The sequence below is a fragment of the Hypomesus nipponensis genome, chromosome 4 (assembly GCF_054491055.1).
Source record: "Hypomesus nipponensis isolate SF chromosome 4, ASM5449105v1, whole genome shotgun sequence".
NCBI classification, from domain to species: domain Eukaryota; kingdom Metazoa; phylum Chordata; class Actinopteri; order Osmeriformes; family Osmeridae; genus Hypomesus; species Hypomesus nipponensis.
The window spans coordinates 15665001-15690328 of NC_140364.1; the positions used below are offsets into that span (position 1 = coordinate 15665001).

General features: G+C 47.4%; 2 protein-coding genes and 2 long non-coding RNA genes across 7 annotated transcripts in view; 3 read left to right on the forward strand and 1 right to left on the reverse strand.

The window, feature by feature from the left end:
- atp9b (ATPase phospholipid transporting 9B) overlaps positions 1–142 on the forward strand; it is a 27032-nt gene extending 26890 nt beyond the window's left edge. For all 4 annotated transcript variants that reach the window (XM_084697019.1, XM_084697022.1, XM_084697020.1 and 1 more), the window contains one exon: positions 1–142. This exon is cut by the window's left edge and continues 1123 nt beyond it. The gene's annotated coding sequence lies outside the window, so the exon portion shown is untranslated.
- A 3486-nt stretch (positions 143–3628) lies between these two features.
- Positions 3629–24190, forward strand: nfatc1 (nuclear factor of activated T cells 1). Its single transcript, XM_084697024.1, is given in 11 exon segments — positions 3629–4014; positions 5254–6280; positions 6545–6704; positions 11279–11481; positions 12365–12537; positions 13113–13253; positions 17112–17167; positions 17852–17984; positions 20439–20733; positions 20735–21033; positions 24078–24190. Coding segments are annotated over 11 exon segments (2562 nt in total). The 5' UTR covers positions 3629–3995; the 3' UTR covers positions 24134–24190.
- Positions 18107–19669, forward strand: LOC146295840 (uncharacterized). The gene is made up of 2 exons (XR_014753338.1): positions 18107–18594; positions 19099–19669. It is a non-coding gene; the product is annotated as an uncharacterized LOC146295840 (long non-coding RNA).
- On the reverse strand, positions 18304–19130 carry LOC146295841 (uncharacterized). Its single transcript, XR_014753337.1, has 2 exons — positions 18916–19130; positions 18304–18627 (listed from the first exon to the last, which is right to left on the reverse strand). It is a non-coding gene; the product is annotated as an uncharacterized LOC146295841 (long non-coding RNA).
- Positions 24191–25328: the final 1138 nt, after the last annotated feature.

A 25328-nucleotide genomic window follows, 5' to 3' on the forward strand; every position in this document is an offset into this window, starting at 1 on the left:
TGAAGGAGATGAGTGTGATTTTGGTGAACTGACACTGAAATCAGGTGTTATCATTCCCTAGATTAGTGAGTGTTTCTTCAGGTGGATACCGGGGCTATAAATGGTCTTGCAGAACAAAATAAAATATATGTTTCAACCAGAATATATTTTCTTATTTGTGTACACAATACAGTGAGTGTAATGTTGGAATCTATTGATGGATGCCATGCTTGTTGAACTTGGCTCTGTTTTATACATAACCTTAAATTAACATGAACCTATGAACCATACGTTACCGTACACATTATGACTCCACCAAGATTATATTGGGATTTTTTATGTTTTATTCCATACAGTTTTTCTCTTCAATAATTTACATTCATGAAGACTAGAACTGTTGGTGATTAGGAAGTGACAATAATTCAAACTACTGCAGTCAGAACTCAATATTTTACTCTGAGTGAAAAAGGACATTTTGTTGTCTGTAAAAAGGCAGATTGAACCCAAATTGTTCTTAGTTTTCAATATGTTGTTCATTTCCCTCCACAGAGAAGAAACTGCTTTGTGGAGGGTGAGCGACCCCATGATGAATGTGATGGTCCAGTAGCTGTAAGATGTAAGAAACCGTTCTCTTTCATCCTCCTCTTCGTTTCACTGTTATTGTAGGTTAACATTCGAGAGGAAAAGAGTGCTTTGAAAACAGCAGCCAGTGTGTGTAAACAGTCTAGAATATCAGGCTGTGGTCTCCTCTGAAGCAGTCAAGCCAAAGAATGTTGAATTGGTCGTTTTGTGCTGACGTGTCTTCAGAGATAGTAAGGACCTTTTGGTATTTTCATCTGTCTTCTGTAAGATAGCTTTACTGGTTTAGCAGATAACTCAAGTCAAGTGTTGTTTGAACTGACTGTCTGTGTTGACCTTCACCATACAGATGTTTAAAATCTACAAAAGCGAGAATTCAAGTAAAAAAATAAACTACCCGTTAAAGTATATTCTCATGATCGTGCGACAACATCTGCCAAAAGTCCTGACTAGAAGTTTCAGTTTCTGTCATCGTTCTCTGAGTGGACGACTGAAACCTCCACATTATAAACATCTGCCGTTTGGAACACTTGGTCAAACTGGGATTTTCTTTGACATTTTCATCATTTTGCACTCTGCAGTGAGACCTACCATTAAGGTATCTTGTTACTAAACGTTCAAAATGGCTTTATCCAGACTCTGACTGGGTTAGTTACGGAGCACTTCAGTGCCCTACAGAATCAACCAGAAGAAGCCAGGACAGATTAAACAGTAGCTCCTGTAGTCAGAGTCGGAAAACGATGGTAGTGTATGTTACCTGACAAATATACACTTGTAACATGTATACTGGTTGCCCAACCAGTATACATGTTGAGCTAACTAAGCTCTCATGCAGCTTAGAGGAGACCATGGGCATTCACCCTCTGCTGAAGGCCTGCCACTGTTGCCAAGCAACAACCCCAAACAACAGGAAACATGAAGGATTCCATGTCAGGGCCGACGAAAATAACAAGAGCATTGATAAGAGACAGAGGCTCACTAGAGCACCCCCTTTACCTCTCCCCTTGCTCCCCCAACACCGACTCCCTCCCACCCCACCCTGCCAGTCTTTCCCCCTGCCTGAGATGTCTGAATGGGGGCCATGATTATGGCTCAGGCAATGTCTCAGTTATCTTTTTGTGTCACAATCTGTTGCAGGGTTCAACAACAACAAAAACTCAGTCCCGCTGAATTCACTGGGGAATCGAAATAAAAATGTTTCGTTTTTTTTTCTTTTTCAAAAAGGTTTTTTTCAAAAAGTTTTTTTCAAAACCTTTTTTCAAATGTAGTTTTCAAAATGTTGAAAAAATCTGACTTGAGACCAGCCTGTTATATCGGACATGAGAACAGCCCTTTCCAATCTAACTGAGACCAGCTGTTAGACCAGCCTCTTACATCTGACATGAGACGAGTTCTGAATGGTTGAAAAATCCTAGTATTTTTTAATCTTTTAATTATCTTTTAATCTTTTTCAAAACGTTTTTTTCAACAATTTTTTTTTTCAAAACGTTAACTTTTTTCAAAAACTTTTTCAAAACTTTTTTGTTAACTTTTTCAACCTTTAGAAAAGAAAAGGGTTAGGGTTCAAGTACACTTAACTTAAAACCTGTACATAAAAAAAAATGGGCTACATCATTTAAAAAAATAAGCAGCCGTGATTGTGACATCGATGGCAGCGCAGTCTCTCAGAGGATTAGCAGTGCAGAGTAACAACTCACAGAATGCCACATAATTAAAGTGTAGCTTCTCACCTGTAGAGATGGGCAAGCTGTTAGGGAATACCCCTGCCTAACCCTAACCCCGCTGAACTGTCCAGACCTGCCAGAGATAGCTGCCTGTCTAGCTGGGACTGAGAGAGAAGTTGTGTAAGTATAGCCTACGCCACCAAAGATAGTACCCTAAGGGATGGAAGACAGTCTTATGAAGATCCTCAGTCAAGCATGTCAAACAGTGGGTCTGAGACAAGCTTTTATATAGCCTATAGCCTACCGTATGTAACTACCGATAATTACAGTAGAGTGTTCTGTCTGAAGGAAATGCTAAAGTGATGATTTGATCCTACAATAACTTCAAAAACCCATGGAACACTTATAAAAATTCTATAGACGTTAAAAAAAAAGTTTCCCTACTGATGACTGAGGATGCGAACCCAGTCAAGCGGGAACATGTATGGTTGAGATCGCTACGCCACCAGAACACGAGGAGCAGCTGATGTAGCAGCCGTCTGTTGTCATCTCACATGATGAACGTCTTCATTGGATTCATAGTGACAGCAGTTCCATGTCAAACATTAGCACGGATTAGTTTGTCCATAAATCTTCTCTTAAGACATGTAGACATCTTCTCTTAAGACATGTAGACTCCGTCATACCAGAATACGCCTGTCTGGGGAGACAGCAGGAAACTAATGAGCGAACGAAGCGTGACTTCAGAGGACAGGACAGTGGGGAGGGGTGGGAATACTTCCATAAATATTAGGCACCATTCTAGCGGCCTGGAAATCAGTGAGAGAGCGTTTATGTAGGCCTAGATATGTACGGAATGCATGTCTGCACGGCTATAACATTAAATGACAAATACCATGTCAACTGGTTCAAGACATCAATGCACGGGCGCCGCCAGGAATTTTGGGCCCAATGGAAAAAAATAAATAATAATAATTGAGATCATTTCTATTGTTTTTCTATTTTTGGGGGCCCCTATCAGTCAGGGGCCCTTGGAATCGTCTTAACTTGTCCCCCCTACGCCACCCCTGCATCAATGTGAAACTTCGGACGAAGAGGCAATTTACACACATATATAAGCAAAAATTGTTTTTATATTAGATCTACAAGCACAAGTAGGTGCATGATCGAGACAATGGGCCTATTATTGTTCTCCTTAGCACAAAAGTATTTGCGGCAAAGTAATCCACGCTTGCAGCTGTTGACACTATGGGTAGAGAATAGCCTGGCATATGCTGGTCAGACGTGTGGTTGGCGTCACCGTCGAGGGGCGGTGTTCCTGGCTGAGGTGATCCCCGGGTTTAAAAGCGCCGGAGCCCTCCCCGCGAGCAAGCGGTGCGTCACAAAGATCCAGACGAGCGAAGGATTTCCCTCTCCCTAAACCATAAAAGTGCATGTCCAAAAGTAGCTTTTCACCAAACATAGCATCCAAATTACAGACTCATTTCTGCTCTCCATCCAGATGTTACAGAGTTATTCTTTCCAGCGATACGTTTTGTTTTTTTCAATATCATCTTTTCTATACGTAGGTCTAATCTTTCTCATTCAAGACTTTTTTGTGGTTTTAGCTTTTTCGTTGTTTTTCATGGTTGTCTTGTGAGACAGAAAAGGATATCTTTATAGCCATTGGAGTGTAAAATCGACGATTTATGGATAAAGGATTGCATCCAGCTGCTGCCATATTTAAAGTTTGACTTTTGGACCAATATACGACGTTGGGACTAATAGCAAAACATGAAATCTGCTGAAGAAGGTAAGTTTTTCTTTTTGCAGTAAACACAAGATACATTTTCCCTAAGAGTCGCTTGCAGCAGGCTGGACTGATAACGGCAGTCAGTCGTAGTCAAAACATCTGTCTCGCCCGTGGCATAGGCTAGTTCTTCAGGTAGGATAGAGTTTCTGCAATATGCAGCAATATACTGGTAGGACTATTGCCTGAAGATTATATGTGGTACATTCTTTACTTGTTGAAATCACAATCAACGGTTTTATTAATGGATACCTAATTTACTGTACGTGGCGAAAAGTGGGTGTGGCAATTGAACGTAATTGATCCCACAACTTGAGTTTGATAGCTTTGGTAGCCTACCTCTATTGTCAATGCGCAATATGAAAAGCTGTCATCCTAATGCTATTGTTTAACATGATTTATAGTTCGGGAATCATGTGGTTTATTCCGGTCTGATGTCATAGTCTTCCTGCTTGCAACCTATAGGCTACTGAGCTGTGGAGACTTCGTGCTGTGACGTCAATTATCATTAATTTGCTGACTGTGGTTAAACTGCTCAGGCCCCACCCCAGCCACGTACCCCCCCCCCCCTCCCCACACACATACACACACACATACACACACTCCACCCACACGCACACACCACCCACACACACACACACACACACCTCCCCCTGTTGGTTTCACTCCAGCCTAGGGTTGTCTCCGTGTGGGGGGGTAGACAGTGTCTCCTCTGCTGTCACCCACAGCAGAGTTCTGGAAGCCCTCCAGAGTTCTGGAAGCCCTCCAGAGTTCTGGAAGCCCTCCAGAGTTCTGGAAGCCCTCCAGAGAACCCTGGAACACGCTGCACCTTCACACACCAGCCCATCATACCACAGCCCGCTGGTGGAAACCTGGTTCAGATTATGCCACATACAACAATATCATCAGTTTACATTTTTAAGTTTATTGCCATTTTTAACTGGTATGGGTACATACCATACAACTGGTTCATTCCGTGGCATAAAATCAGTGTCAGTCGGAAATGTTCTTTATAGCTCTGTAGTCTGTTTCTAAGTTTAGCAAAGGAACTTGTTGACTTTGTGTATCAGTGAGCTCTGGCATTAACACCTTTATAACAAGCAGCACCATGGAAGCAACCTTCTTCATCCAGTATACAGTATGTCATAGAAACATCTCTGTGGGCGTATAAAAAAAAAAAGATGGTATGGTGTCATCTGGACAGGTCCACATGTGAACTGATTTCAGCTTTTTGCTTTCTAGATGCTCAAAGCTACACCCCCAGTGTGGCCCTGTCCCTCTCCCTGGATAATCCCTGCCTTCCTTCCCAGTACCACAGCCTCCAGCTCAGCCCTGCTGTCCTCTCTCTCTGCCCGTCCCCACACTCCGAGCCCCCTCAAGACGTGGGCGCTAGCTTCCAGCCCCCCGGGGGGCGTCCCAGCGAGGCGCCCGCCCTGGAGAGCCCTCGCATCGAGATCACTGCCTACGGCCAGTTCCCCGAGGAGGAGTCGGAGGAGAGCAGCCTCCCCGCGGCCAAACACGTGGCCTCAGTGGTGACGCTCTCTCTGCCGCACGCAGACGGTTACCGGAACCCGGGCTGCCTGAGCCCTGCCAGCAGCGCCTCCTCTCGGAGCTGCCACTCAGACGCCTCCTCCTACGAGTCCGGCTTCTCCTACAACTGCGACCACTCCCCCCAGAACTCCCCCTGGCAGTCCCCCTGTGCTTCCCCCAGAGGCTCCTCCTCCCTGGGCCTGCCTGGGGACCCTGGCTCCCTCTCCCCCTCAACCTCCCCCCGCACCGGGGGACCAGATCTCTGGATGGGTGTCCAGAGAGGCGGTTCGCGGCCTAGCTCCCCCGGGAAGAGGAAGTACAGCTTCAACGGCTCTTCTTCCATCAACCACCATCCCCCCCACCCCCCCTACACCCCCGACCCCTCCCCTGGGCCGTCCCCCCACACCTCCCCCCGCCTCAGCATCACGGAGGAGTCCTGGCTGCCCAACACAAACCAGTACACCAACTCGGCGATCGTGGCGGCCATCAACGCCCTGACCACGGATGTTGGGGTGGATTTGGGGGAGGGCATCCCCCTGAAGGCCAGGAGAACAGGCCTGGAGGCCAGCCTGCCAGCAGGCTTGAAGGTGGAGCCTGGGAGGGGGGGGTTGCGCTCCGAGGAGGTCTGTCAGGAGGAGTACCTGGCCTCCTGCCTGCCCTTGAAGAAGGAAGGCTACTGTGGAGGGTTCCTGGATGTGCCCCAGCCGTACTCCTGGTCCAAACCCAAACACTATCTCAGGTGAGAAGAAAAATTCAAATGTTCTCACTGACGGTATATCCATCACAAGGAAAATGGGATCTAATTAATAGAAATGTATATGAGGTCAGCTCTTTTTATTATTTGTTAATTTATTTATATAATAAATACATATATAGCACAAGTAAAATTCAAGTTTACTGATAAATAACAATCCCTTCACAAACGTGAACATTTACTCCCTCTAAACCGGACTACACCCCTGACCAGAGTGGATCATGTTGACAGTGTGGTCCTCTCCTCCAGCCCCTCTCTGCCTGGCCTTGACTGGCAGCTGCCCTCCAGCATGGGGTCCTACAGCCTGCAGATCCTCGTCCAGCCCAAGTCCCACCACCGCGCCCACTACGAGACCGAGGGCAGCCGGGGGGCGGTCAAGGCCATGGGGGGAGGACACCCTGTGGTGCAGGTCTGCTCTGGTTCCCTGACCAACACACACTCTTCCAGAAATCTAACGACAGACCTCACAGACCTGTCTCCATGCTAACCTGTCCACTCGTCTATCTTTATCTCCTGGCATTGAAATAGATTAGCAATGTGTGTGTTAAAAAACAGCTTAACTGGCTCTTGATGTTGTTGGAAAGACGTCACATTTCTGAGTGTAATGTAATTGGTCAAACAGTAGACAGCCCGGTGTAGTCACTTCCTGTCCAGACGGGAGTGACTCACTTTCCATGGCCTGGCGCTGACAGAAGTAAACTGAAAGTTTTGTGGCCAATAAAGTTCAGTCATGGTCTTCTACCGGCGGTAGCTTTGGTGTGTCATCAGAGAAAGTCTTCTTCGGTTGCAAGAAAACGGTCCCATTCCACTGGCTTCGCCCGGTAAATAAATCAGATGCTCTGAGTTTGAGTTAAGGGGGGAAGTAAAGTGTTAGTGATGTCGTCAAACAGTGAATGTAGAACTGGATCTGGACGGTAGGGCCTCTCACGTTTCCCGGCAACAAACCCCAGAGTTAGTGAGTCTCTCAGGGCTCTGGTCCAGATGTCTGGGGGAAACCAGCCCTCCACAGTCCAGCGTGCCCGTACAGCTACACGGACAACCTTTCAGTCCATGATTAGGTGCTAATGGTTTAACGGCAAGGGTCTGGACAAGCCTAATCTGAAATAGAGAGCTTGTTCTTTCGAAAGCTCTGCTTCTGCCTTGCCCATCCCCAGCCCCCACCAGCTCCAGCTTCTCCAACAGACTTCCCTTTGTGTAGCTGAGTTCCTGTGTGTGATCCTGACATCATGCAGGGCAGGGCCCAGCGCGGGCGGAGGCAGGGCCCAGCGCGGGCGGAGGAAGAAACCACACACGTTTCTGGCTCTCCAGACAGGGAAGTCAGAGAGACGTCCGAGGACCCAGACAAACCCGAGCTCTGTGCTTTTTCCTGATCGCACCGCACACACTGCTTTGCAAACAACCAACTTTTGCTCGCAGGATTTGTTCTGGAAGCTGTGTGGCTTCCCTCGCAGGTCGGCACAGCGAGGCCTGGTGTTGTCTGTTCAGTCTCATGGCTGCTGCTCTGACCACAGACACGACGCCAGCAGGGTGCGAGCGCTCCACACCACAGCTATGCTCTGGGCTTTATGCTGTAATCTGGTAGCAGGCATACAGGAAAAAACCCTCAACTGAAGTCCACAAAGGCTTCTATTAATGAAATAAACCGATAGAGCATAAAAGATGGATCACAAATAGGTTTTCAATGTCCTGAAGTTCAGGATAACAAATGATACTTCAGAGGAAATGGTGTCTTTCTCCACATATATCTTCATATAAAATCCAAGTTACCAAGCAGTCAGTTAGCTGTATAAAATGATCATACTGTGAATGTATTCAGACAGATTGGCTCTACAGTTAGACCTAAGCCATGTGAACAGTCTATAGTTTCAGGATAACTCATAGATAACTCTAAGGGGTCACTGGATTCTCTCTGGATGAATACGTTCCCCCTCAGCACTTTGGAGGGTGTGTGTGATCATCCCTCACGGCTAGGACGTTCACCCCCCCCCCCCCCGGGTGTCATGAGCGAACAGAGTGTTGGAATTCCTCTGGTGGGTGATATGAACAGTGAGCGACAGGCAGCTCTGCCCTAGAGAGAACATCTGACTCCATCACACACTCCCTGCAGCCTAAATAAACAGGCACGACCAGGCAGCAGTCCATTTCCTCACACAAATATACAGTGTTTCCACAGCGCTCCACTCTGCTTTAAATCACCTCTGGTAAAGCATGGTTCTCACGTATGGAGAACTTCCATGTGAATGGAGAACACAGTTCCTTTATACACTTCACTGTTTTCCTGTGTTTGTTGCTTCGTCTGCAGGTCTCTCTGATCTCGTGGACGATGTGTGCTCCATCAGGCTGCCCTCCACCAGCTTCTCAGCTGTTGTCGTGTACAGACGACATATATCTGCAGTGTGTGTGTGTTGGCAGGAGTGTATGATCAGGTTTCAGGTGTGGTCCAGGCTCAATGTCCCTGCTCTGGGCTGTGAGGGAGTCTTAACATCTGTGAAGGACTCAGAGTTCTTAGAACCCGCTCTGCACCAGCAGCATTCTGAAAGGAGACCGAGGTGGTCAGTGCAGTACAGAGTCCCAGGTGGTCAGTGCAGTACAGAGTCCCAGGTGGTCAGTGCAGTACAGAGTCCCAGGTGGTCAGTGCAGTACAGAGTCCCAGGTGGTCAGTGCAGTACAGAGTCCCAGGTGGTCAGTGCAGTACAGAGTCCCAGGTGGTCAGTGCAGTACAGAGTCCCAGGTGGTCAGTGCAGTACAGAGTCCCAGGTGGTCAGTGCAGTACAGAGTCCCAGGTGGTCAGTGCAGTACAGAGTCCCAGGTGGTCAGTGCAGTACAGAGTCCCAGGTGGTCAGTGCAGTACAGAGTCCCTGGTGGTCAGTGCAGTACAGAGTCCCAGGTGGTCAGTGCAGTACAGAGTCCCAGGTGGTCAGTGCAGTACAGAGTCCCAGGTGGTCAGTGCAGTACAGAGTCCCAGGTGGTCAGTGCAGTACAGAGTCCCTGGTGGTCAGTGCAGTACAGAGTCCCAGGTGGTCAGTGCAGTACAGAGTCCCAGGTGGTCAGTGCAGTACAGAGTCCCTGGTGGTCAGTGCAGTACAGAGTCCCAGGTGGTCAGTGCAGTACAGAGTCCCAGGTGGTCAGTGCAGTACAGAGTCCCAGGTGGTCAGTGCAGTACAGAGTCCCAGGTGGTCAGTGCAGTACAGAGTCCCAGGTGGTCAGTGCAGTACAGAGTCCCAGGTGGTCAGTGCAGTACAGAGTCCCAGGTGGTCAGTGCAGTACAGAGTCCCAGGTGGTCAGTGCAGTACAGAGTCCCAGGTGGTCAGTGCAGTACAGAGTCCCAGGTGGTCAGTGCAGTACAGAGTCCCAGGTGGTCAGTGCAGTACAGAGTCCCAGGTGGTCAGTGCAGTACAGAGTCCCAGGTGGTCAGTGCAGTACAGAGTCCCAGGTGGTCAGTGCAGTACAGAGTCCCAGGTGGTCAGTGCAGTACAGAGTCCCAGGTGGTCAGTGCAGTACAGAGTCCCAGGTGGTCAGTGCAGTACAGAGTCCCAGGTGGTCAGTGCAGTACAGAGTCCCAGGTGGTCAGTGCAGTACAGAGTCCCAGGTGGTCAGTGCAGTACAGAGTCCCAGGTGGTCAGTGCAGTACAGAGTCCCAGGTGGTCAGTGCAGTACAGAGTCCCAGGTGGTCAGTGCAGTACAGAGTCCCAGGTGGTCAGTGCAGTACAGAGTCCCAGGTGGTCAGTGCAGTACAGAGTCCCAGGTGGTCAGTGCAGTACAGAGTCCCAGGTGGTCAGTGCAGTACAGAGTCCCAGGTGGTCAGTGCAGTACAGAGTCCCAGGTGGTCAGTGCAGTACAGAGTCCCAGGTGGTCAGTGCAGTACAGAGTCCCAGGTGGTCAGTGCAGTACAGAGTCCCAGGTGGTCAGTGCAGTACAGAGTCCCAGGTGGTCAGTGCAGTACAGAGTCCCAGGTGGTCAGTGCAGTACAGAGTCCCAGGTGGTCAGTGCAGTACAGAGTCCCAGGTGGTCAGTGCAGTACAGAGTCCCAGGTGGTCAGTGCAGTACAGAGTCCCAGGTGGTCAGTGCAGTACAGAGTCCCAGGTGGTCAGTGCAGTACAGAGTCCCAGGTGGTCAGTGCAGTACAGAGTCCCAGGTGGTCAGTGCAGTACAGAGTCCCAGGTGGTCAGTGCAGTACAGAGTCCCAGGTGGTCAGTGCAGTACAGAGTCCCAGGTGGTCAGTGCAGTACAGAGTCCCAGGTGGTCAGTGCAGTACAGAGTCCCAGGTGGTCAGTGCAGTACAGAGTCCCAGGTGGTCAGTGCAGTACAGAGTCCCAGGTGGTCAGTGCAGTACAGAGTCCCAGGTGGTCAGTGCAGTACAGAGTCCCAGGTGGTCAGTGCAGTACAGAGTCCCAGGTGGTCAGTGCAGTACAGAGTCCCAGGTGGTCAGTGCAGTACAGAGTCCCAGGTGGTCAGTGCAGTACAGAGTCCCAGGTGGTCAGTGCAGTACAGAGTCCCAGGTGGTCAGTGCAGTACAGAGTCCCAGGTGGTCAGTGCAGTACAGAGTCCCAGGTGGGTCTGCGTTCATGCAGGACAGTGGATTATGGTAACCGATGGATGTGTGGTCGGTCACAAGGCACTGCTGAGTGTGGATGGGTATTATTGCCCTGTAGCAGCCTAGCTCCTGGGTTTGAGATACAGAGTGCATCAGTACTGTGGTTTGAGATACAGAGTGCATCAGTACTGTGGTTTGAGATACAGAGTGCATCAGTAGTGTGGTGTGCTCTGACACTCATGGAGGCAGGAGGTCAGTGTGTGTTGTTGACTGAGTGTAGGAATAACTCTTTTGAAATGATTACTGATTGTTACAAATCTGTCAGGTGCATCTTTGGATGTATAGAGAGACAAGAACCCCTGCTGTGACGTGAGTGTTTCATGTGCGTCCATCCCTAACCCTAACCCTAACCCTAACTCTCCCTGTCCTGTCCTGTCCTGTCCATCCAGCTCAGCGGCTATGAGGGCAGTGAGCCGCTCAGCCTTCAGCTGTTCATCGGCACGGCGGACGACCGTCTCCTGCGCCCGCACGCCTTCTACCAGGTCCACCGCATCACGGGCAAGACGGTGTCCACGGCCAGCCACGAGACCCTGCAGGCCCACACCAAGCTGCTGGAGCTGGCCCTGCTGCCACAGAACAACATGAGGACCGTGTGAGTGTGTGTGTGTGGGTGCGGTGTGTGGGTGTGTGGGTGCAGTGTGTGCGGTGTGTGGGTGTGTGTGTGTGTGGGGGGGGTTTGTGTGTGTCTTTGTGTCTTTTTCTGCCTTTTATTTAAATGATAGGCCACAACATTTGCTTTGTTCAGGCTTTAAATGGGAAGCTGGGAAATGGGAAGCTTTGCATTCATCATGTCTGCAGTCAGTTCTGCTAGCTGCCCGCGTGGGTGGGGAGCTTGACTGCTTAGCCTCAACAGTGGAGCCCCCAGTGTCTATGAAAGAATTTCAGGGAGTGTGAAATATGTACGAAATATGACCCTCTACTTTTTAAGGAATGCAGTATTGGAGTATCATAGTAATGGAAAAAAACTAGTTCGTTTGGACGGCTAAATCTATTAAAATCTTAAATATTTTTATGTGCCTAGCAGCACAGAAGGGTTGGCAAAAGGGGTGGGGATTATAAATGAGTTGTGAATGCTTGCATTCTAGTTAGAATTATATAATCAATACCTTTTGTCTCTACGAGAGACACCATAAACGACAACATTTGAGGAAAGCGTGAGTGGTGTTTTCTGCTCAAATAAAATAGCTTCATGAAACTTTTACACTTTAATAGATTGGATCGGAGGGCAGAGATTCAACGTGAAAGGAGTTGTAGTGCAGTAACACATCCACTGGGAGCAGCGGTTTTAATGCTGCGATGAGACTCAGTCAGATAGCTAACTATCTACTAATCCGACGACAATTTACCGTAATCCCTGTATGATCATAGAGACTACAGTCTAAATGAAAAACGTATTGGCTAAGTGCTAATACATGTCACGGTTACATTTATTCATAGCTACAAGACTAAACCGTTGTTGGTTTTGTTCTGTGCAGAATCGACTGCGCGGGCATCCTGAAACTTCGTAACTCTGACATTGAGCTACGGAAGGGAGAGACCGACATCGGCCGCAAGAACACGCGTGTGCGGATGGTGTTCCGCGTCCACATCACCCAGCCGTCCGGCCGGACCATCTCTCTTCAGGCTGCATCCAACCCCATTGAATGCTGTGAGTTCATCCAGGCCTCCATGGGATCATTGACGCCCCCTTTAACCGTAGTGCCTTGTCGAACATGTTGGTATCTAGTTTGCTCAAATCGGTAGTCATGTCCATCGTAACAGGATCTAAGATAGTAGTCTTTCTGGCTTCCCCAGGTTTGAATGCAGTTTCTACTGTGGAGCACGGTTCAGGCGTAATATCATTTATAGTGTGGTTTAACCACAACCTCAACCTTTACAAATAGGCTGCAGAGAGACACAATAGCTGCCACACAGCAACTGTTACTGAGCAAAAAATTTGTTTCAGCAACTATGAGAATAATTGTTGAAGAGAGACGTGAAATCATATTTGCCTTTCAAAAGCATCAAAGTAACACACACAAACACATCTCAAACGAAAAACTTAGAGAAACAAACACAGCTACAAAGCAGATGTCCTCACGCCATCAACAGGAGGAGCAAAGCAGCACTGGTGTTGGTGAGGATGATGAGGTCAGGGTTTACATTCTAAGAGTCGGTCTGGAGGCCCAGGTGGGCCTGGGAGCTGGGTTTGTGTTCACCCCTGCCCTGCTGTCCCTCCTGCAGCCCAGAGATCGGCCCAGGAGCTCCCCCTGGTGGACAAGCAGAGCCTGCAGAGCTGCACTGCCCCTGGGGGGGAGATGATGCTGCTCAGCGGGCAGAACTTCCACCAGCACTCCAAGGTGGTGTTCTTAGAGAAGGCACAAGGTAGGACTGGGTGCTCAGAGAGTCAACAGCCGTGTGTGTGTGTGTGTGTCCACAGGGACGTGTGTGTGTGTGTGTGGTTGTGCTCCCAGTCACCCTCTCTCACTGGAGAAACACTCTCTTTCACCCTCTCCCTCCCTCTCCCCCTCTCTCTCTCTCTCTCTCTCTCCCTCCTCTTTCCCTGCTGTCAAAATATCCCCGATCCTGCCAAACTACCACATGTGGTGAACATTAATGTGCTATATTTTTAACCCAGCACATTTACATTTGCAGAAGTTTCCATTGCCTGTTCAGGACAGGGCCAGATTGCACATGCAGCATATGCCACTAGTGCGACCCCCGACCCTCACTCTGCAGGGCTTATCTCTGCTCTCTCTCAGCCGATTCAGACTGGAGGTCAGAGGTACAGCTCCAGATGTAGATTTAGGAGTTTGCAGCTTCCTTGATCGCTGTACCTTAAGAGGAGACATGTGAGGTGTGCATGGGGTCAAGGTTGAGAAGTGTGAACATGTGACAAGGTAAACACTTGGGGACTCCCTCACAGGAGAAGGAACACATGGCATTGTTCATTCTGTTTCAGAGAGTGGAATGCTAGGTGTGGTGACCATTAAGCAGTGCTTACTTGAGATTGTTTTTCAAAACAAAAAAGTGATTGTGTGTTATCTCTTCCTGTATCGCTGATGTCTCTGGATCTTTTATTAACCAGCGGATCACAAGTACATGTGTGGAAACATTTCCTGCGTGGTACAGAAACAGCATCATATGGTGTGAATGTCCCGGTTGTGTCGCTAAGTGACAGCTCAGTAGATGTCCTTGGGGCCAGCTGTGTGGGCTGGTGTTGGTGTGGATGGGGGTGCTCTCTGCTGTGTGGGCTGGTGTTGGTGTGGATGGGGGTGCTCTCTGCTGTGTGGGCTGGTGTTGGTGTGGATGGGGGTGCTCTCTGCTGTGTGGGCTGGTGTTGGTGTGGATGGGGGTGCTCTCTGCTGTGTGGGCTGGTGTTGGTGTGGATGGGGGTGCTCTCTGCTGTGTGGGCTGGTGTTGGTGTGGATGGGGGTGCTCTCTGCTGTGTGGGCTGGTGTTGGTGTGGGTGGGGGTGCTCTCTGCTTCCTGAGGAGGATTTCCCTCTGTTTGGCACTAGCTCTGGATTCCTGGGCAGTGCTGCCATGGAAACACCCTAGAGCCTGTCTTCCTCTCCCTCTGCCCAGCCCACTTCCTGCTTGGCGCAGTCTGAACCCTCTCCTCAGGTGTTGAGACTTAGTCTCTTTAAAAAATAAAACCCCTAACCCTAACCCTAAACCTATTGGACAGTTTTTAAGTGAAGTGTGACAGGAAGGGCAGGTAAGGGAAGACACACAGCAGAGAAGCCAGGCCTGACACAGGACACCTGGCTGCCCTGAGATGGCCTCTCTGATAACTCCAGTCTCGGACAATTACTCTCAAGGCTCGTCCCCAATTGTATTTATTATTTATTTTATTTTGTTGTTTCTATTTTAACCGTAATGTTCTGTTGGCTTTGGTCTTTAAACACAAGTTCTTAACAAAAAATAACTAGATAAAAGCTTTTAAATGATTTAGGTGTAAAAAAAAAAAAAAGTTACAGCGAGTTACAACCATAACCAATGAATAGTCTGCATGGTACACCAGCCTGCTTAATGTCTCCAGTCTGTGAATAACACTTCAGAGGCGCAGAGAGAAACAGGATCTGCGAGGGAGCCTGGTCAGACAGCTGTTGAGGAGAAACCTCTTGAGTACTTTCCCAGCTGTGTCACATGACCTGCAGGTCCTCAGGGTCAGGGTCAGACCTCCTGTTTGACCCCTGACCGTGACCTCTGAGCCTGTGAGGAGAGCCAGCACACAGGTGGAGGAGGTAACTCTCTCCAGTCTGCATCATGCTAACACTTATTAAACCCAGAACTCAACTGCTCATAGTTACTGTGTTAGTGAAGAGACATACAGCAGACTGCTCATCGCTCAAGGCCTTCCACAGTGACTTCCACTTCACACTTTAATGAGGTTTGGCTGGCTGCAGGCACGACCACGAACAATGGCCGTTTTTATAAACAACTGCATGCATGTGCTGTGAACAGTGAGTTTAATAGGTCCACAAAGTAGAACGTATGGTTTCTGAAACTACAGGCCTGTTTAATGGCCATAGATTAGGGAATATTTTCCCAGTTATTATTGCTTTCTGTATTCTGTAGAGATGACATTGAACAATTTCTTCCTAGCCCTCCCCCCAGCCCTCCCCCCAGCCCTCCCCCCTCCCTCCCTCCCTCCCTCCCTCCCTCCCTCCCTCCCTCCCTCCCTCCCTCCCTCCCTCCCTCCCTCCCTCCCTCCCTCCCTCCCTCCCTCCCTCCCTCCCTCCCTCCCTCCCTCCCTCCCTCCCTCCCTCCCTCCCTCCCTCCCCCCCCCACCCCCCACAGGCCTCCCGATCCCTTCCCTCTCCCACTAATTAAGAGCACAAGGAGCTGTTTGATTCCTCTTGTAAACTCTCCTTGACAAACAGCTGTATTGTGTACTTGACATGGTCCCCTTAGGCTGGTGCAACTGTGTACAGAGGACCAGGGCGTTCTTTCACTGCACAGCGTTGTCTGCCTTACCAAGGTAATTACTTGAGTACACCGCAGGTTAGAGAAGTATTGGATGTCCAACCAATGGGACCAGGGAAAGAGGAGAGAGACAGACCGACAGAGAGAGAGAGACAGAGAGAGAGGGGAAAGGAGAGAATATCTGAAAAACATGTTTTCTTCTGCGGGTGGAGGTAGCCTTCCAAGATTCTCTGTCTGGAGGGTTTCCCAGAGTGAGAGATGAGAGAGGGAGGGGGGAGTGGTTGGAGGAGGGGAGGTGCAGCATCCTACGCCACAGCATCTAGAAGAGTCCATCTCCTCGCAGATGAGCGTCTCCCCCGTGTGACTGGGGTCTGGGTTTATCACTGAGTCAGCACTGCAGACACACCAAGACCAAGACCAGCACTTACTTACCTCACATCTTGATTTATACGAGCTGGGAATGAACACAGTTGTATTTAATTCTTGAAAGTTTTGTTATGACCAATAACATTTTCACACAACTAACCATTGCCCAATGCCTTGTTTCAGTGCCATGTGGGAAAGCATGTTATGTGCCAAGTTGAAATGAGACGCATTACCAGAATGTGACACAAAAAAAGATTCTCTGAAACTTGAAATAAATTTAGTACGACAAAAGCCTAATGTTTAAAATTGGGCTATTTACAAAGAGTGTTACTCAAGTCAAGAGTGTTACTCAAGAGTAAAAGATTACTCAAGTCCTTACCTTCCAGTTCAGCCCACTAGTAATCTGAACCTCTCTTTTATAATCATATTAACCATTACAGTGTGTAGGGGTCCTACCATGGAACAGAATCAGGGAACTTTTCATCACCCAAAGATGAGAAAAAGCCAAGTTTCGAATGAATCAGATTTCCCTCTCTTTTGGTTTGATCCCCCCCACAGTTTTTCTTTCTTTTTCTTTCTTTCTTTCTTTCTTTCTTTCTTTCTTTCTTTCTTTCTTTCTTTCTTTCTTTCTTTCTTTCTTTCTGGGAGATGAAACACTCAGACCTCCTTAAACACCATAATTCACACAATACTTTTTCACAACACAATTATGTTTCACGACACTATCGGTTTTAAGTCTTTCACGTTACACAGTAAATTTGTTTATGATTTTTCTCTTTATTTTTCTCTTTCTCCCTCCCCCTCCCCCTGTGGCCTTGATGTTTTTAAATGTCAGAGCTAAAAATAACAGCACTCATGACGTTGCTGTTGACTTGAACTTGAATCCCATAATGCACTTCCTGTTTACTGTACATGTGAACATGTTGTTTGCTTTGCGTTGTTCCAGATGGTCACCACCTGTGGGAGACGGAGGCTAAGGTGGACAAGGACTCATCCATATCTGTAAGTTAGAAGCATAAAAGACACAACTTTTGCTTGATATTTTTGCTCATGAGGACAAAGAGTTAACTGTCAGTACTTCTTTATGACGCAAATCACAGCGCTGGAGCTGGAAGAGCTGTGGTCTGAAATATGCTCCCTTCAGTCTTAAAGGCTCTTTGGGGAAACAGTGTTAGTAGCAGGTTGTCAGAGCTCAGGCTCCCCAGTGTAGGAGAGGGTAGTCTGGGTTAGACACAGCAGGGGGCTGGGAAGCACCAGGAGCTCCCCAGAGGACCCGCTCCTGGGACGGGGAGATAGCGGGGGGATTAGACACTGTCTGTGAAGGAGAGCACCTGCTCTGTGAGTCAGTCACATTGCTGCAGCCCCAGGTGTCCTTTACTGCCCCAGGTGTCCTTGACTGCCCCAGGTGTCCTTTACTGCCCCAGGTGTCCTTGACTGTCCAGCCCTAGGGAAGACTCTATTTTAGTCTTAACGAGAAGGAATTACTTTGCCTTCCAAGAAGTAGTCAACCTGATTCCCCAAAAGATTATCTTCATTCATCAAGTGAAAAATATTCTTAAGTATGTTTTAAAAAAATATGTTTTTTCCCTCCACAATGACAAATCAAGTATTCATTTTTACAGACACAGACAGGATCTTCACTGTTAGGAACGTGAGTCTTGATTGTGTCTGTGGTTTGGCTTGCAGACGTCCCTCCTGCTGGAGGTCCCTCCCTACCGGAAGCAGAGCTTGTCCAACCCTGTCCTCGTCAACTTCTACGTTTGCAACGGCAAAAGAAAAAGGAGCCAATACCAGAGTTTCACCTACGTGTCTGCTAATAGTAAGCTCACTCCTGTCTCTCATCTTCTCTCTCTCTCTCTCTCTCTCTCTCTCTCTCTCTCTCTCTCTCTCTCTCTCTCTCTCTCTCTCTCTCTCTCTCTCTCTCTCTCTCTCTCTCTCTCTCTCTCTCTCTCTCTCTCTCTCTCTCTCTCTCTCTCTCTCTCTCTCTCTCTCTCTCTCTCTCTCTCTCTCTCTCTCTCTCTCTCTCTCTGTATCTCTCTCTCTCTCTGTATCTCTCTCTCTCTGTGTATCTCTCTCTCTCTCTGTATCTCACTCTCTCCTTGCTTATTGTACTTAATAATGAGCGACATCTTGTCTGGTGATTTGCAAGGGTTTGTAATAAAGAGGGACAGCAGGTGATTAAGGGGAGAAGTACAGTCTCAGATTTGTACACAGCAGACTCTGGCACAGAACGGCACACACTTGTGTGACGAGTCAAACATCCCTCATTCATCTGTGCGTTGGTCTATCCAGTACAGACAGACCAGGTTCCTCTCATGGGCCTCAGAGTAGCTGCTGTGGCTGGAGTGCCTCATGTCATCAGAGCTCCTCTTGGGTTCCGGTCGACAGATTGCTTGGAGTTGGTCGTCTGTCAGGTGAACTCATTTCATGTGAGAAGGAAGTGTTGAGTAGTGATCTCCCTACTGAAAAAGAGTTAACTTAAATCTAATTTGTATGTATTCAATTACAGCGTAATTCATTTTCATTATATTCATCTTCATCTTTTTCCACATAATTGGAAGTGTACTTAAAATGTACTGATTCACATACCTATTGACAACTTTAAAATATGTAAGCATCTTTGTACTTATTTATACCTTGGAAGTATACTTAACATATAAATAATATTTTGCTTGGCCTGAGTAGCTTTTAAAGACATGCTCTATTTAGCAATAAACTTATCAGACAGTTATTTATCCAAAAGAGCATACCTCCAAATAGAAAGGTAAACCATATGTTGTTGTTGATCATAGTCCCTGGTCGTAAAACCGTCTCAGCGAGCTGAGAGCAGCCGGTCGGCTCTCTCAGGACACGACTCTGGAAGTCTGTTCTGTATTAGAAACAGGAACAGATTGAAAGCCCTTGTTCAAAACTCAACAATCTGGTCCACACAGGAATCTACAGTGGTGGCCAAGTCCTACAGGATTGAAGGACAGATCTCAGCTCTCTAAACTCATCCAGGGTCCCTGAATCACTACCCTCAAAGCTTCTCCAGCCTCTGGTTAGCTTCACGGAGTTGCACCATGAACTCCCTCGCGTTCTGCTGCCTCGCGTTCTGCAGTCTCGGGTTCTGCTTCCTGGGGTTCTGCTGCCTCACGTTCTGCTGCCTCGCGTTCTGCAGTCTCGGGTTCTGCTTCCTGGGGTTCTGCTGCCTCGCGTTCTGCAGTCTCGGGTTCTGCTGCCTCGCGTTCTGCAGTCTCGGGTTCTGCTTCCTGGGGTTCTGCTGCCTCACGTTCTGCTGCCTCGCGTTCTGCAGTCTCGGGTTCTGCTTCCTGGGGTTCTGCTGCCTCACGTTCTACTGCCTCACGTTCTGCTGCCTCTCTGAACATGAGGAGAGAACTGCTTCAGAACTCCACAAACACAAACAACAACGTTGCATCTGACCTATGGACTTCTGCGGTTGCATTTGTAAAGTTGTGAAATGTCAAGTTTGTTACCTGACTATTAAAACTATTTTTAAATGTTTGCAAGCATAATCCCTTTACATAACTACAAGTCCTTTTCTGACTTCCTGAAACTTTCTGGACGTTTCTTGAGTTCTGGCGCTGTAGGATAGGGCAAGTGGTAGGAAGTGAAGACTACGACCCCTCAGGTACATACATGGAACATGACCATCCTATATAGTTTATAAAATCTTGATCATATCCAGTGACACAGTACGTCGGATACCGTACGGTTACTCAGTATAGTTTCAATACTACAAACCACCGAGTTCTGGCACAGTTCTGTCCTCATATTTTAAGCTCTATGGAGAATATTGAGCAGACCCTTTTTTTTTCTTCCAGAGAAAACATACATTTATTTAAAGTCATAGAAAACAATTGCGTATGAAGCCCGTGCAACAGAAACATATTTCTTCATGCAAGCTTTGAGGTATACAGCTGGCCAAGAGGAATTCAAGGAAGAATTACTTTTTTTTATCGCAGGAGCAGCTGACATTTCATGACACATTTCATCCTTTCTGCAGCAAGAACACGGGTCCAGAAACAGGATCTCACTGATGAGTGTTTGTTAAGCTGTCGGTGTCTGAGCCACAAACCCTGTCACGCTGTCGATCACACCTGCAGAACCCAAGACTGGCTCTGGCTCTTGATACATTCTGCTCTTTCTATCTTCTCTATCTCTATTTTTTTTTCTGTCTCCCTCCTCTCCTTTTCTCTATCATCCTCTCTTTCTCTTTCTCTATCTTCTCTTTATCTCTTTCTCCCTCCTGTCTCTTCCGGCCTGTTTTCAGTTCCAGCCATAAAGATGGAACCTCTCGACGACTTCGAAACGTCCCTGCTGTGTGCCCCCTCTGGGCCGGCCCCAGCCCCCAAGCCCCCCACGCCTCCCCAGGTCACACCCTGCCTGATGCCCTCTGACCTCCGACCCTGCCTAGCCGACGGACCCTACTCCGCTTGCCAACAGAGACTGGAACAACATCATCCCCTCTCTTCTTCCTCCTCACCCAGCACCAGCCCCAAACTGCACCCCCTGTCCCCCTCACCTTTCTCCCAGTACGTCCCAGCAGGTCCTCAGCCTCGAGCCCCTCCCCCCCACCCCTCACGTCTCCATCATCCAGGAGACCCCCGGGCGGCTCCTCCCACCCGGCTGTGCCTCCTCCTCCCCTGCCTCGCAGCCCTCCAGCCCAGCCGCTGGCCCTGAGCGGCCCCTCTCCTCCGCCTCCTGCCCGACAGCTCAGCCTGGCCACAGCAGCCCCGTGGCCCAGCTGGTGCCCAGGACCCAAGAGATCAGCCGTCTGCCCTCCAGCCTCCACAAGGAGGCCCCCTCTCTTACTATCAGCGTCAAGCAGGAACCACAGGAACTGGACCAGATGTACCTTGATGATGGTGAGTTAGTCCTGTCCACTGAATAAATGTACATACAAACCTTATTATGGCTCCAGATTCCCTGATTATCCTCAGTTTAACATCTCTCCCTATGCTGTCATCATGCCTAGTACTGCTCATGCACCCAAATCCAAATGGACCTAATGGACATTCAGGGCAACTAGCCTTCGTTCTTCCTTACTTCCTTACTTCCTTCCTTCCTACCCCCCACTCCCTCCTTTTAGCTGTCCCACACTACACTATCCTGTGGAGGTTATTTGTAGGTATCAAAGGCAGCTAGTACCCTATAGTGTGTTGTGTAGTATTGTGTTGACAGATGGCCATATAGTCATCAACAGAATTGTGTTGATGTGTTTGAAGCATTGATGAGGCGAACAGCATGGCCCAGCTAATTGTTTGTGGGTTCCTAACTTCCTGCTTGTGTTCCTAGTCCAGCTCATGCAGCCCCAGGCTCTGGTAATCACCATCTCCAGCTGCCTTGCATCTCAATCAGACAGGAAGCCGGTTCTTAGATTACTGTATATCCATGACTTCACGTCCTGATATGAGTAACTGTAACTTGAGATGAAGAGAAAGCCACTCCACATTGTACTCACGATTGTACAGTTCATTCATTTAGCAGATGCTGTCATCCAAAGCAATGTACAAAAAGTGCTTCCAGAAAGTCCAGCAGAAGGTTGAGGATCAGAAGTGCAGAGTTCTAACAATGTTTTGTTGGTCAGTCAAGGATCGTCTATGTTATCTAGCCACATTGCAGATCTCAAACATGGTGGACGACACAATAGCATCTTAAAACTACAGTGCAGCACTTTAGCAATTTGATTTAACATCTAATTTACAGTAGTGAATTGCACAGTGCAGACAATCACCGATGTATCATAAATAACTCATAATTCTTTTGTGGTTGTGGTATCTTGTCAAACAGTAGAACAACCCATATAATACCTCAAACCTTCATCGTAGATAACCTTAGAGTAGCTGGTGGTTAGAATTTTACATTATTATTAATAATCTGCAATAGTTTACGACCGAAACTAGTCTTGTAAATTGTGAAATACAGATGAGTCACTTGTGGCATATGGTTTAATAAGTTGTTGTTTTGTCTTTGTATGAGACGCTCCAGTCTGATGAACTCAACTCTTGTCATGGAGCGTCTGCAGGTTGTGTAACCAGTTCCACGCGCCCTGAACTCATCTAAGTGTGGAGACTATTTAGAGTGTTCTGAAGAAGGGTGTGGAGCTTCAGATATCTGTAAACAAACACAGACATCCAGGTTTTGAATTTTTTAATTAGATCCCTCACATGAAATGTGGCAACAGGATGACGAGTTGCCCGTGGCAACTGGTGTAAACAGCAGATGATCTCTCCCTGGGCTGAGTCAGGCTTTAATATGACACAGTGCTGTGTCATAAAAGTAATAAAATAGGTACAAACACTCAAGTTCAAAACAAAATAATACGAATCTACGTGTGCTTATTCTTACTGTAAACCTTGTCTGTCTGTGATGTTTACTGTCTGCTACATCCACATCAAATTCTACAGTTGTTATCGTTCTGGTCGAATTGACCTTGAAACCTGGTCTGCTGGGCCGCCCCTACAGGCTTAGTGTCCTAAGCTCTTTTAAAAGGAATCCAGTACCTTAAGGTCTCCACTGCCAGATGTCTGCTTTAGCCTCTCACAGCTCGCACAGAGTCAGACTGGGATGCATGGCACAGATAAAACGTCATGATTTTAACCTTTGGAAACTACATTGGGATCTCTTTTGTTTTCTATATGCACAACATGACCCATCAAGACGTGATTTGGCACCTGAGAATAAATGTCAACCCCACTGATAATCTCTTTTTGCCGAATACTTTGGTACTTTGGTCCCCTCTGTCCTCAAAGATACAAAATAGCTTTGATGTGTTTATATAAAACATTAATATGACATTTGCTCTCAGTTTAATCAGTCAGCATTTAGAAACTGAACTGAGTGCTGAATTATGTGTTCTGTACTCTGAGGTGACAAAGGAGTTTACGGAACATTTTTGTGATTTGAGACCAAAATGTACATTCTAATTTATTCTACTTCCTGTTGCATCTTCCGGAGGAGCTGATTGGTTGTTTGTGTGGAAGATAGACAACAGCCACTATTCCTCAAGAACAAGAGCTTGAGTGTGCGTGTGCTTGTGTGTGTGTGCTTGTGTGTGTGTGTGCTTGTGTGTGTGTGTGCTTGTGTGTGTGGGATTAAGGTATTTCACAGTTTTGCTAGCGCCTGTGGCATGTGTGAATGAAACTCTACCTTAATCATGTAAACACATTGACGGCTTTCCTAATTCTTGCCCCGTCAGACAATGTGGCCCCAGGCACACCCGCTCTGCTGCAGGAAGGGAGGGAGGAAGGAAGTGGGATCGAGAGAGGGAAATGTCTGTGTCAGATGGAGCAGCACTGTTGCTGCATGTGAAACAAGGCCTGACCCATCGTCCGAAGGGACTCTCAGATTTCCAGGCATCTGTTCCAGGCCCCAGACTTCTGGCTATGGGAACCGCTTAGCTTCAAGGCCAGAGTCCAGCCAGGGGGAATCCCTCTGAAGGCTCTCTGGCCTGGCTTCCAATGCCTGGGTCCAGGGGTTCCTCCTAGCCTGGGTCCAGGGGTGTTCCCCCAAACCTGCCTCGTAGCTTTCTTTTTGAGTTCTTGAGAGAGAACCTGACCTGATTCTTTGTTTTTGTTTTATCACAAGAGCTCTTCCCCCTGAACTTAGTCAATCATGCAGGTTATGGCAGACTTTCAATCCAAATAAGATGGTCGCTGTTTCCTTCTTAATCAGAGCCTGGTTTTCACATAGCTTCTACAGCCAGACCCTGTAGTGTTGGATCATTTCCCTCTCATCAGCCAAAGAACACAGTAGATAGGTGGATGGGCTCTTCCAGGAAACAAGCACAATGGGGCTGTAGGCAGGAAGACAAGTTCTTCACTGTCTTGTACCTTCTAATACTGTACTCTCATTGGACTGAACGCTCGAGGGATTTAGGTCCTGACGTTTTCCTCTTCTCTCTTCACAGTTAACGAGATCATCAGGAACGACCTCTCCAGCAACTCTGTCCAAAGCAGCGCGTAGCAGAGGCCTGAGGGGAGACAGCATACCAAACATGTTTACAGCGTCCGGGTGGGCGGGCGGGACAGTAGCGCACTGGAGGCCCAAGAGACACACTTTTGTACAGAGCTTTAGTTTGGATATGTAGCTTTGTTGGTTGTAAAAAAAAAAAAAAACGAAGTGCCTTTTGACTGGATAGGGAATTTATTTTTTGATGATCAATTATTAAAGTTTATCAAATAGAATGTTCGGTTTACCCAATTTGTAATAATGAAGCACCAACTCCAATTGACCAATGGTAGACTAGCATGCCTGTTCATTGGACTTCTTAAAAGACTGCACATGTTTAGGTGCCGCAATACATTGAAGGAGAAGTGTCAAGTACAGCAGCAAGAGGTGTAAATCACGCCTCCTGTTCCATGTCACAGTCAGGTCCTGTAGAGGTTAAACTGAGAGGACGCTAAGGTCAAACCTCCTGTTCCATGTCATGGTCAGGTCCTGTAGAGGTTAAACTGAGAGGACGCTAAGGTCAAACCTCCTGTACCATGTCATGGTCAGGTCCTGTAGAGGTTAAACTGAGAGGACACTAAGGATCATGAACAGACGGACCTTTTAGCATCTCAGTTCTTGTGTCATGTGCAATGATTTATTTTCTATCAAGTCATCATCTCAATGTTATAAAGTCGAGAATATCAGCCCTTATTGATCCCTGGAAGCAATGGAAATGCCTGAAGAAGTTATCTTATCAGAGACTGTATGGATGAATAATATAATAGGTTTGTCGTTTTAATATACACCCTGCAATTTTCTTATATTCCAAAGAATCACTGATAATGATGAAAAGCAATATTCTCATGTTCAAGATAAAATGTCTTTTTTCTATTGTCATATATTTCTATATTTGTAGCATTTATACCTATGTTTATTTACACTTGTTCATCATAGAACATTTCTATCTATACTCTTTATACAGAAATACTAATATTCCTTTTTTTCAGTTTTTGAATGCAATTCTGAATACATGCTTAATCCTTGGTTTTCTTACTATGAACTTTGATTGTATCTTATGTTAGCACAGTAAGAACAGTATATTTATGTATATTTATAAGTCTTAATTCATAAGGTTTAAGGAAGATGAAAAATTAAGAAATGTTATTTGGACTGCAGATACTATGCTTGTTTCATGTAGCCTGTGTTGTCAAATAAATAATGTAGTCAG